The sequence below is a fragment of the Stegostoma tigrinum genome, chromosome 36, assembly GCF_030684315.1.
Source record: "Stegostoma tigrinum isolate sSteTig4 chromosome 36, sSteTig4.hap1, whole genome shotgun sequence".
NCBI lineage: Eukaryota > Metazoa > Chordata > Chondrichthyes > Orectolobiformes > Stegostomatidae > Stegostoma > Stegostoma tigrinum.
In genome coordinates this window covers 16,971,548-16,985,186 of record NC_081389.1, presented here as the reverse complement: position 1 = coordinate 16,985,186, position 13,639 = coordinate 16,971,548, and the positions used below count along the sequence as shown (strand labels likewise).

The 13,639-nt window shown below is 44.7% G+C and overlaps 1 protein-coding gene across 4 annotated transcripts in view; it reads right to left on the bottom strand.

Moving 5' to 3' along the window:
- Positions 1 to 13,639, bottom strand: part of LOC125446718 (AT-rich interactive domain-containing protein 3B-like) — a 224,383-nt gene that overhangs the window by 28,367 nt on the left and 182,377 nt on the right. For all 4 annotated transcript variants that reach the window (XM_048520461.2, XM_048520462.2, XM_048520463.2 and 1 more), the window contains one exon: positions 2,299 to 2,482. In XM_048520461.2, the coding sequence (XP_048376418.1) occupies positions 2,299 to 2,482 (184 nt within the window). The remainder of the gene's footprint in view (positions 1 to 2,298; positions 2,483 to 13,639) is intronic.

Below are 13,639 nucleotides of genomic sequence, written 5' to 3'. Positions count from 1 at the left end.
ATATACATGATAGATGACACAAGCCCTGCAAGATACCACTGGAAGCAAACTTCCAGTCACCGAAAGACCCCTCTACTATCACCCTCTGCTTCCTGGCCCTCGGCCAATTTTGGATCCAACATTCCCCTTTTTCTTGAATCGCATCTTCTTTTCTTGACCTGTCTGCCCATGAGATACCTTATCAAAAGCCTTGCTTGGCTCCAAGAAACATGTATCAAATTATCCTCATTAACCCTCCTGGTTCCCTCCTCAAAAGATTTCATCAAATTTTTCAAACACAAGCCTCCCTTAACAAACCCACACTGACCATCCCTCATTTAATCTATAGCTCTCCAAGGGCAGGTATATTCTGTCCCATAGAATCCTTTCTGATAACTTCCCCACCACCAAAATTAGACTGACCTGTAATTCACTGGTCTACCCCTGCCTCTCCTTTTAAATAATGGGACAATGTTAGCAGTCGTCCAGTTATTTGGCACCTCACCTGTAGGTAAGAAAGGATTTGAATATTAATGTTCCCTGTTTCCTGTCTGCCAGCCAATTCTGAGCCAACTCACACTACATAACTTTGCAGTTTCCTTTGATTAAACTGAGGACTCCAGTTTCAGATTGAATTACTTTACATTCCATCACAATGACGAATTTTATCACGTTATGGTCACTCTTCCCTAAATGACTCTGCACAACAAGAATATTAATTAACCCCCTCTCATTGCACTATATCAAATCTACGATAGCCTGTTCCTGAGTTGGCTCCTCAATGCACGGGTCTTTACAAAAAGAAATCTTGCATACTTACCAAGAATGAATCCTCAAAATATTCTTACCGATGTGTTTTGCTCAGACTGTACATAGTTTAAGAACATCACTGATGACTGTAACAGCCTTGTCAAACCATAAGACCATAAGACACAGGAGTGGAAGTAAGGCCATTCGGCCCATCGAGTCCACTCCCCCATTTAATCATGGGGGCATTTCAACTCCACTTCCCCGCACTCTTCCCGTAGCCCCAAATTCCTTGTAAGATCAAGAATATATCAATCTCTGCCTTGAAGACATTTAACATCCCGGCCTCCACTGCGCTCCATGGCAATGAATTCCACGGGCCCACCACTCTCTGGCTGAAGAAATGTCTCCTCATTTCCGTTTTAAATTTAGCCCCTCTAATTCTAAGGCCGTGTCCATGGATCCTAGTCTCCCTGCCTAACAGAAACAACTTCCCAGTGTCCACACTTTCTAAGCCATGTTACCTGCTTCTCTAGTCACATCCTGTTTGAGGCTGACAAAGAGCTCCCAGTAATGTTTTCCACTTCCTGTTGTTCCTTAGCATCACCCAGACTGATTCTACATCTACAGATCCCGAGTCAATGTCCTTTCTGCACTGATTACAATCCTTTTACCAAAAACACCACCTCAACTCCTTTCCTTTCTGCAATTCCTTTCTACATATTGAATATCCTTAAATATTCAAATCCCACCCTTGGTCACTCTGTAACTATGCGTCTGTAATTGTAATCATATGATATCCATGTACAGCTATTTGCCTCATTAATTTATCTATCTTATTAAGAATGCTCAGGAGCAACATTAACTTTTGTCTTTTTAATGTTATTACACATTTTGGTGTAATACAAATGTGGTGCAGTTTGAGGAGGATGAAACTACTTCAGAATGTGAACTTCAGGCGATATGGAGAAAATAACACACTACTATACTGTACAAATCCTGCACAAATCCTTAATCAACTAAGATGTCAAAATCTAGACCTGGAAAATGGAACAAAATTAGAATCCATAAATCCGTTCATGAATTCCATATCTTCAGATGTATGTTTGTGTGGTGTTTGTGTGCATTTGGGGGTAGGAGGGGGGCAGAAATTTTAAGGACTTTGACCTGAGATGAGGAAGGTTGGAAATTGTGTGTGTGCGCGCATATGGGTGTGTGTGTGTTTGTGTGTGTATTGGCGTGTGTTTGTGTGTGTGTGTGTGTGTGCATGGGGAATGTGTTTTTGTGAGAGAGAGAGAGTGTAGGTGGGGTGTGTGTGTGTGTGTGTGTGTGTGTGTGTTTGTGTGTTTTGGGGGGGTGGGAGGGCAGAGATTTTAAAGACTTTGACCTGGGATGTTGAAGTTGGAAAGTTTAACAAGGTAATCAATGAGCTGATGGAGCTCCCATGTGCCTCCTGCACTTGTGGCTGGGGGGGACTGTGTCTTTGGTTGGAGGGGTCTCACCCAACATGTAGCTGAAAATCTGCCGAGAAATGACTGCTGCTGACGTGGTTACAGAGTAGCTGCTACTTACTGAGTCCTGAGTGTAAAGGCTGCACTGGTGATTGAGGTAGGTAAGTTGAGGCCTTTTGTGATTTCCCGCCAAATCTTCTTGTTGATAACTTCCACGAGTCCACCCTTCTCCGTGACGAGCTTATACAACATGTACAAGTCCAACACCTGCTTCGCCATGATGGGGATCCTGTTCACCGGTGTTCCTGTAAGACAGAAGAGGCAGAAGGGTTTCCAATGGGAATTCTGTCTCCTCAATGCCTACCATTTTGACCATTTTGAATGAAAGGCATGTCTCTCTGCCACCCTGTCAGGAAGTGACACATCTGATAACAGGAAGTAGGAAAACCGAAGCACGGAAAGGGGCTTACTACATTTTCTGGGCTGTGTTTCCCCACTCTCATTCTGTCTCAATGAACTTTGGATGGACATTAACTTTCAAAGCGTTTTCTCATTCTTTTGTGGGATGTGGGCATCACTGGCCCAGAGAGGGCAGTTACTACCCAACCTTAATTGCCCAGAGAGCAGTAACACGTCAATCATATTGCTGGTGGTCCGTATAAAATGATGAGGAGCATGGTCAGGAAGAAATTTTCCCCTTAATGACCAGATAGCACCTTTCAACATATTAAAGGAAACCAGTGGCATGTAGTAGAAATATATAATCAGCCACCACTTATCATGAAGAAGATGCTAGAAGCAGCAAACAAAATGAGCAAAGAAGGTTCCTTTGAAGGAGTGTTTAATGGAGGACAGAGAGAGAAGTAGAAAGAGGGATGCCAAGGCAGATGATGGAACTCCTGAACTTAGGGCCCAGGCACCTGAAGGTAGTTGATGGGTGGCACACTGGCTTAGGGGATAGCACTGCTGCCTCACAATACCAAGGTCCTGGGCTTGATTCCACCCTTGGGCGACAGTCTGTATGGAGTCTGCACATTCTCTCGGTGTCTGTGTGGGTTTCCTCCAGGTGCTCCAGTTTCCTCCCACAGTCCAAAGATGTGCAGTGTAGGGTAGATTGGCTGTGGGAAATTGCACGTAGTGTTCAGGGATGTGCAGGCTAGGTACATTGGCCATTGGAAATGCAGGGTTATGGGGCTAGGGTAGGGGGATGGAGATGGGTCTGGGTGGGATGCTCTTTGGAGGCCAGTGTGGATTCATTGAGTGGAATGGCCTTTTTCCTCACTGTAGGGGCTCAATGGAAACTGGGGATTTGTATGAGGCCAGAACTGAAAGTGTTATGGCTCTGGATGACATTGGAGAGATGGGGCATTAGAGTGGGGGGTGTGCAAGTCATGGAAGGAATTTAGAATAAGGATGAGAGTATTAGTCTTCCTCAGCTGGTCAAAAGATATAAATCTCGGGGAATATGAGCTGTGCAGTTGCTGTTGATTATTTTTGGACACACTTGTTCTGCTCGCTTCAAAAAGAAAAGCAAATGGATAGTATAGGCCCCACTAAACAGGTGTCAATATGACATATCCTGCTTTGCATTGGTTCACACTAACTGCTTTTTAAGCTCTGACCCTTCAGTGTAAAGCTGCTGAAGTCTGGACAGGCCTCTTGCCCTGCTCACAACAACTGGAAATGCTGTTTGATTCTGCAAGCAACACTTGCTTATCCCAGTCAGATGGTTTTAAGAACATGACTATTCCTGCAAAATTAACAGCACAAAGGTTTCAGTGAATTCCCATTTGGCTTTAGCAGGAGATCCAGCTCTGACAGGAACCTTTGGCCATGGAGATCACAATCTGAGTGCAATAAGCAGGATTATATTTCCACACACGGCCCTTTCTCTCATTTTCTGGAATGCAATAAAACTGTCGTTCAAGTGGAGCCCTTACTTTATTTACAATATTGCTGTTTAACTTCATACAATAAACCCACTCATAACCAGCACTCTAAACTCAGGGTTATATTAAACCCACACATAACTGCCACTCTCAACTAAGGTTATAGTAAACTCACCCATAAACAGCACTTTAAATCAGAGTTATATTAAACTCACACAGAACTAGCACTTTAAACCTGGGTTATATTAAACTGACACATAACTAACAGTGTAAACCAGGGCTATATTAAGCTCAAATATAACTACCACTCTAAACCAGGGTTATATTAACTCACCCATAAACAGCACTTTAAACCAGGATTAGAACATAGAACATAGAACAATACAGCGCAGAACAGGCCCTTCGGCCCTTGATGTTGCGCCGACCTGTGAACTAATCTAAGCCCCTTCTCCTACACTATCCCATCATCATCCATATGCTTATCCAAGGACTGTTTAAATGCCCCTAATGTGGCTGAGTTAACTACATTGGCCGGCAGGGCGTTCCACGCCCTTACCACTCTCTGAGTAAAGAACCTGCCTCTGACATCTGTCTTAAAGCTATCACACCTCAAATTTGTAGCTATGCCCCCTTGTACAAGCTGAAGTCATCATCCTCGGAAAAAGACTCTCACTGTCCACCCCATCTAATCCTCTGATCATTTTGTACGTTAAACTCACACGTAACTAGCACTTTAAACCTGGTATATACATTAACCACAAAGAGCCAGGACACTAACCCAGGCTCTTTATTAAATCTGCACATAACTAGCACTCTAAACCAATGTTTTTATTAAATACACATGTAAGTAGCACTCTAAACCTGGTTCTTTGTTATAACTACATGAAACAAGCACTCTAAACTGAGGGCTTTATTAAAACTACACATTACGAACACTCTAAACTGGGGTCTTTATGAAAAGCACACATTACTAACACTCTAAGCTGGGGTCTTTATGGTAACTCCTGGTAACTAGCACTCTAACCTAGGCTCTCCATTAAAGGGAAATCTCACACTGTTGTGTACTTTGCAGAAGCTGCAGCTAACAGTAGCTGGTTAGGAGACACAGGGAGAATAAAGGGTAAGGAAATATGAGAAGATTAAAAGGAAAACAAAGTGAAGAAATAAATTTAAAGAGGAAGAGGAATCCTCCACCATGAAGCAGAGGATGGAGAAAATTGATAACCTACAAAGGGAGATGAGTCATCTTAATGATTCCTTTTACAATTTCTTCTGTAAAGGTGTGGCTCAGGATAACTCTACAGATACAGACACCTGTGGTCAGTTGTTACGGATGGATCTGGACAAGAAGTAAGCCATTTCACTTTAAAGGCACATTTAACTTTCAAGGACGTGGGTAGGGAGTCTCGGGGGTTTGAGAGTGGGTGGCAGTGAGGCCAAGAGAGATGACTAAAATGTGGGGGTGCAGATGCTTCTGGGCTGCAGAGAGCTAAGCCTCTTGGCGGGTTTTTAAGTATGGTGCCCAGACATTGGAACTCAGGATAAACCAGGAGTGAGGCCAGAACTTCCTGTCCATGAAAGTTGGTTTCTTATCTGTGCTGCACAGGTAATGAACAAATGCAATCACGTGCGAACGTGCGAGCTACACCTGACTCTTTTCCTGAACAGAAGTCTCTCCCAATCTCCTCAAAAATGAACCAAAATTCTGTCCCATGTGGTCTTTAGGCGAAAAATCAGGTCAAAATATTCCTGACCTAGTCTGGGGGAAGCAGGATCTAGGAAGACTTCCTTTCTAGCGACCACACTTCCAAGTGAAATCCTGATCCATTAGTTTGAGTCATAGAATCATACAGCATGGAAATAGACCCTTCATCCTTGATGGGGTTAGTAAGAACTGCTGATGCCGGAATCAGAGATAACACAGTGTGGAGTTGGAGGAATGCACCAGGCCAGGCAGCATCTCAGAAGGGCCCCTGAAGAAGGGTCCTGACCCAAAACGTCAACTTTCCTGCTCCTCTGATGCTGCCTGACCTGTTCCTCCAGCTCCACACTGTGTATTCTTTGTCCATGCTGACCAGGTTTTCCAAACTGAACTGGTACCATTTGCAAATCCTCATCAGCCTCCCAACTTCCAAATCCCAAATCGATATTTTCTAATCAATCTGTTCTGCGATATTTATTGCACACCACTGGAGCAGGTGGGGCTTGAACCTGGGTCTCTGTGGTGCTTGTGTTAAAAAATGATATCTTCAACCAGACTGTTAAGGGTTTAATCATTAAGGGGTTAATTGGATGTAACAGTGGGCGATTGAAATTAGGTGGGAAAGTAAGTGGAAAAGAGGCCAAATGGAAACACAGCCCATTGTGACCACAGGGTGCAGTTGGGGGAGGCAATGGCCTCGTGGTATGATTGCTGAACTGTTAATCCAGAGACTCAGCCAACATTCTGGGGACCTGGGTTCACATCCTACCATGGTGAAATTTGAATTCAATAAATATCTGGAATTAAGGGTGTAATGAAGACCATGAATCCACTGCTGAGTGGGGGGAAAACCCATCTGGTTCCCTAGCATCCTTTAGGGAAGGAAATTGCCATCCTTATCTGGTCTGGCCTACATGTGACTCCAGACCCACAGCAATGTGGTTGACTCTTAACTGTTCTCTGGGCAAGAAATGCTGCCTGGCCAGTGATGCCCTCATCCTGTTAATGAATAGAGTGACCATGTGACACAAAACTGTCCTGTTGGACCATCACATAGTGCCACCTAGAGATGTTTTTTCTGTGTAATGGAATGTCTAGAAATGTATTGAAAGTGCCAAGGGAATGGTGATGCAATCTTAGATTCAGCACAGTGCTGATGTCAGGGACTCTGCCCTACTTGCTTGGCATTGCGAATGGTACCAGGAACCCAGAGTTGTTCAGACCAGCTTTCGCAAAGTGGGCTCCCCAATGGGCAGCAGGCAGTGAGACTCATTGTTATGATTCATTTGTTGCAAGTAAATGTGCTGAGGCCACCTACTTTGTAGGCTCTATGCTCGATGACTCTACATAATATTCACTCATTAGTTTGTATAAGTCTTGAATGTACATGTTAAGTAATTTAAGCTAATGAATTTGCTTCTTATCAAAGTGCGTGTGTCTTCTTGTAAACATTTTGATTGGACCTTAAACGACCCTTTAGGAAGTTTCAGCCTAACAACCTGTATCCCCACTCAGAGGCAGGGATATCATTGCACCACAAGAGTCCTTTCTCGCTTAGCATTCTCTAATCAAATTGTTCAGAGATGTTATTGCACGCCTCTGGAGCAGGTGGGACTTGAACCTGGGTCTCCTAGCTCAGAGGTGGGGACAGTACAGCCCCAAGAGCAGCCCCCACCCCCCACCCCGTCGAATCCCCAATAAATTTATCCAGGTTACTGCTGCCATATCCTAGATTGGACTGTGCCCTGTCTGCTTGCCAACCGAGCCCTCAGTGATGACGGCTGGATAAAGGTCAAAGGTTCCTTGTTTTAACCATCTCCGCCTGTGTTCGCAAAGCTCCCAACGTCCCCTGTTTCTGTACGCTCCTCCAGTCCCACAACCTTCCTCTGTCATTGGCCCTCTTGATGATACAGAACCCTACCATTTGTAATTGTTTCCCCATGGCATTGATTTCACCTGCAAGCTTTGCCAATCCCTCTGTAAACCTCCCTTTCATCCCAGTTCCATGGTGCAGACCACTTTGACTGAGCTTTCAGTCACCTGTGTCCTAAAAGGGCTCAGTATCAAGTTTGGCTGGATAAACACACCTTGGGAGCACCAAACACCGCATCAATGCAGGTGCTCGTTGCTCATCGAAGCTGGCCTGGGGGGACAAATGTGGTCAGGACCCTGACAGCCATGAAACTGCAAAGAACAGGCTCGAGTGCCTAATTGCAAGTGAGTAGTGTGAGGGCTCCCACACATGAAATTGGTTCTGCGGTTCTAAGACATTGCCATGTGAAAAGTGATGTAAGGGAGGGCAGAAAACCCGAGAAGCTGAGTCATGGCATACTAACCGTGCTCACACATGACTCAATGCTGGTCGAATCAACACAGAGTGACCTAGGATCACGCTGAGTTTAATACTGCAACTTAAACTGGTGCTCCTGTCTACACTGAATAACCTGATTTATAGACACTCCATACATCAGGACTTCATATTTCATCACAAAATGCTGCTAATATGATTTAATATAATGCTGCTAATATAATGATCATTTTCCTCATTGATTTCAGAGATGTGGCACTGAGCTCCCGTGGTATCACAGCTTATAACCCTCTTCAATCCTAACTGTCACTGAACACATTTTGATCAAACGTCCTAGTCCAAGTTTTAAAAAGCACTTGAGAGAGAAGAACGTAGCGAATTGTTTCGCCATCAGGTTGGTCAGCAACCTTTCGGCTTCTCCGCACTTGCCCCTGTCCTTTGGCTCTAGTTTAAGTGGAGTGCCACAGCGCACTGATGGAGCAGACTGAATCTCGTGAGGTAGCAAGACTTGTGTTACCCACTGCATCCTACTCCCCAACTCATATCTGTATCCACCTATCCCTCTACTCACTCACCCACCTCGGCCCCCAGTCTGGCAACTCAAGATAGTCAGTCATAGAGTCATTCAGCATGGAGACAGACCCTTCGGTCCAACTCATCCATGGTTTCCTCAACTGATCTAGTCCTATTCGCCTGTGTTTGACCCATATCCCTCTAAGCCATGTACCTGTTCAAATATCTTTTAAATGTTGTAATTGTACTCACTTATTCCACTTCCTCTGGCTGTTCGTTCCACACACGCACCACCCTCTGGGTGAAAAAGTTGCCCCCTCACCTCCCTTTCAATCCTTTCCCCTTCATCTTAAACCTATGCTCTCTAGTTTTGGACTCCCCTACCCTGGGAAAAGGGCCTTTGCTATTCATCTTATCAATGCCTCTCATGAATTTAGAAACTTCTATGAGGTCACCCCTCTACCTCCAGTCCAATCACACTGTTCCAATTGCAGGATGATGAGGATTGTACACAGTACTCACAGTATTCTATGAAAATTCACCCTCTTCACTGTGACCACTTCGACTCATCAAAAATGGCAAGAATCAAATGCCATGAGACTCCAGGAAACCTCTCTGGCTCCCTGAAGACCAGGGGAGACCAGTTGTAGAGTGCATCAGCTAAAGGGAGATGGGATCATGCTGTGTAGTGGGCAATACCACATTGAAAAGCCTCAAAATACCACCCTCATTCCTACTGTCTGCAAAGGGCAACCATTTGGGAACAAGGTCTGAAATCACACGATACTAGGTTATACACCAATGGGTTTATTTGAAAACACAACCTTTCAGAGCGTCAGTCCTTCAGGTGTTAGTGACAGCGGTAGCGTCAGATACACAATTTATAAGAAAAGGTCAAAGATTCACACCTGTGAATAAGATGTACTAAACAAACTGAAGATGCTGTTAAATCTTTAATCAGTTAGAAGGTTTTAATTAACTAATATAATAAAATGTGAGGCTGGATGAACACAGCAGGCCCAGCAGCATCTCAGGAGCACAAAAGCTGACGTTTCGGGCCTAGACCCTTCATCAGAGAGCCTCTCTGATGAAGGGTCTAGGAAGAAACGTCAGCTTTTGTTCTCCTGAGATGCTGCTGGGCCTGCTGTGTTCATCCAGCCTCACATTTTATTATCTTGGATTCTCCAGCATCTGCAGTTCCCATTATCACTGATTTAATTAACTAATACATGTTTTTAATCCCCAAATTCCTTTCAAGTCACGGTCCTGAGAGAACTAAGGGTTTTATCAGTGTAAAGTAGAGGTGATGTTTTAGGTCAGACAATGCATGTTAGATGTGAGACCTTGTTTAAAATCTGTTTGTGCTTGAGTTTGGAGTCAGGCTGGTTTTATTTCTCAAGTGGGAATTTATAAAATGCCATATTTACTGACTCACTTTCTCACTAACGCCTGAAAAAAGTCTGAGGCTCCTAAAGCTTGTGTTTTCACATAAACCTGTTGGATTATGACCTGGTGTTGTGTGAATTTTGACCTTGTCCACATCAGTCCTACACTGGCACCTCCACATCATTTAGGAACAACGCGACCAAAAATCAAACATCTTGTGTGAGTCGGTGTGAATTTGAAAAGTTGCGCAGGAATCAATGTAGTGGTGTAAGGAAATTTGTTAACAGATTAGCAGTGAAAAAGGAGGAAATTTAATTTGCCCTGGCCTTGAAGGAAACTTCAAATGGTTTATATTAGCCAGGCTGCTTTGTCACATTGGGAATGTTGATTGAATTTACAGAGGCTGAATGGAAAGTAATAGGCCTGTCAGACAAAGCTGTTACAAACATTGAAACGGGGACAAATCCCACAGCCTCGCACAGCTGATAAACATCTGTGCTGCCACATGCGAGGGGGGCCGGAAACGATTGAGAAATCCGCAGTGACCTACCACAGTCATGCTGAATGAAGCCTTCTTAAATGAACATCCTTGGCTAAGCTCAGGAACCCACTACTGTGGACAACTGTCACCCAAGCTGCAGCAGGCATCATAAACACTGGCAAAGGGGCACAGGGTGAACCCAATAAAAGGAAAGTCTAGGGGTTCACAGGGTTAATGCGACTTATTCAACTCCCTGTGAAACAGGGACCCAGAGATGAACTAAGGCATGATACTGCATGTGTTGGAGATAGCTTAGTGTTTAGCAGTGCTGCTTCACAGCGCCAGGGACCCGCGTTCGATTCCACCCTTAGGCGACTGTCTGTGCGGAGTTTGCACATTCTCCCTGTGTCTGTGCGGGTTTCCTCCGGGTGCTCTGGTTTCCTTCCACAGTCCAAAGATGTGCAGGTTAGGTGGATTGGCCATGGGAAATTGCCCCTAGTGTTTGGAGATGGGTCTAGGTGGGATACTCTGTGGGTCGGTGCGGGTTTGTTGGGCTGAAGGACTTGTTCCCATACTGTAAGGATTCTATAATTCTAATGCTGGAGAAACTCAGCAAATCCGTGACAGCATCCGTGTTTAGACAAACAGAGTTAATGCTTTGAGTCCTACATATAGGTGCTGTTCAGAACTAGAGAGGGAGGTTCTGAAGGGGAATCACACTGAACTCAAAACAATAACCGTTTTTCTCTCCAAGGATGCTGCCCAGACCTGCTGAGTTTCTACAGTGTTCTCTGCATTGCCCATAGATTACGGTATGCTAAGAAAAAATGACAGGACACGCTGGGGCTGGAATGGAGATTGGTGGGTACTGCAGGGACTGGGATGCGCCAGTGTTATCTTGATCCAGTCAGTTTCCATTGGCTTTTTGTCAGTTTGCTTGCTTGTGTTTTTGTTTCACTTCCCCAGTTAGGGGCTGTTTAATATGGTTTTTGGTTTGTTTGAAAGAGTAGGGGAGGATCCCAATGTACGCACTGACATGGCCGTGCTTACAGTGAACACCACCAACGCAGCAATGAGCCCACCTGTGCAAACGCACAGCAATGGAACTGCAGGGGAGTGGGCAGAGATGGGGGAACTGCCTGTGACGGTTAACCAGGTGCCCGCGCCCAGGAGTATAGCACTATGTGGAGACGCTGGGGCACTGGGGGAAGCATGAGAGAAAGCCACTGCACAGCAAGGGCAGATTCTTTCAAAACCTGATTCAATAAAAGTGGGCAGCATGCCCATGCACTGGTGCTGACGCTATTATGCATGGAGCACAATGACATTAACTACGTCGGTGCAAACTCACCCCGAAACTCATTGGAGCCAGTGATTTTGCTGGTTATGGCTACACATGTGCATGGACAACCATTTAGGGCTTGATGTAATCAATCTGAATTGAAATAGCTGTCCATATATAGTAGTACTCACTGCTGGACTCGAAATTCTGAACCCTCCCCTGGCCCAGTAATGTTCTGGGGACGTGGTTACAAATCCTACCAGGGCAGATGGGGAAATTTGAACTCAATTTAAAAAAATTTCTGCAGTTAAATAAAGTGGCAATTTAATTGCAATTGTGCCATCTGGTTCACTGATGTCCTTTAGGGAAGGAAACTGCCATCCTTACCATGTCTGGCCTACATGTGATTCCAGACTGACAGCCATGTGGCCAGCTTTTATAATGCTGGAAATCTGATATAAAAACAGAAATTGCTGGAGAAACTCAGCAGGTCTGGCTGTATCTATGAGGAATGGAGTGTCTGGCGGTATCAATGGAGAGAGGGGACAGAGTTAACATTTTGAGTCTGATACGACCATTGAAAAAAAATGTGAAGTGTTGCATCAGAGTTGGAATGCTAACTTCCTGTTTCTCTCTCCACAGATGCTGCCAGACCTTGTTAACCCATAACTGCCCTCTGGACAACTAGGGATGGGCAATAAATTAGGAGCAAATTATTGCAGATGCTGCAATCTGTACTGAACACTAGAAGTGCTGGAAATCACAGTAGGTCAGGCCGCATCCATGGAGAGAGAGCAAGCTGACGTTTTGAGTCTAAATGACTCTTTATCAGAGCTGAATAGCAATAAACTGTTAGTTAGCCAGGAATGACCAGATCCTACAAGCAAATAAAACAAAACTTAGAACGAAATTGACACTGAGCTCTTATGACAGAGCTTATTTAATCCAGAATTAAAAACTGAAAGAACTGCGGATGCTGTGTTAATCAGGAACCAAAACAAAGTTGCTGAAAAAGCTTGGCAGGTCTGGCAGCATCTGTGAAGGAAAAAGCAGAGGTACTGTTTCAGGTCCAGCGACCCTTCCTCAGAATGGGAAAGTCTGCTAGTTCTGAGGAAGGGTCACCAGACCCAAAATGTTAACTCTGATTTTTTTCTTCACAGATGCTGCCAGACCTGCCGAGCTTTTCCAGCAACTTTGTTTTGGTTCTTACTTAATCCAGGTTGGTTTTAGGGAGCATCTTAAAGGGGAGAAAAGCAGGAGACAGGTGAAGTTTAACTCAGACGAGGAGAATGATCAAGCGAGGGAGATACTAAACAGACACTGACAGCTGCCAAAGTGACAGGATCACTCCTCACGAAAGGTGGGAGGAAATGGAAAAGGGTGCAAACTGAAGGAAAGTATCTAGAAGTAAAAACTGAAATGGCTTCAAAAACTAGAACGAACGGAGGAAATCCAATAATGTGCCTTTTATTTTGCAAGTAGGCAGCAAAGCAGCCTGCTGAGGAGTCAAGAAGAACTGAGAGTGGCCTCAGTTAACACTGGTCATTTGAGCCCTTCGCTGCTGTTTTCACATCCTGTCGCTTCAATGATGAATGATTGTCATTTGACACATCATGATTAATGATGTTGCAGGTCAAAAGCCAGAATTCCAGAGGGGAAAGGTTGTAGACCTTTCAGCCAACCCAGCTTGGGTTCTGAGGTAGGACCTCCCAAAACTGAAGGCACAGACCAATCCCCTTCCACTCCCATCCCCTTTCTCTCGCAACAGTTCGGAATAATTTATCCGGCACACCAAATTGCAAAAGACTCCCTCCTCCCTCCACACCCCCCCACCCCCCACCACCAACTTCCTCATTCCCCTTCATCTGATAAGAAATCAAAGCCTTCTGCACTGGCACCAA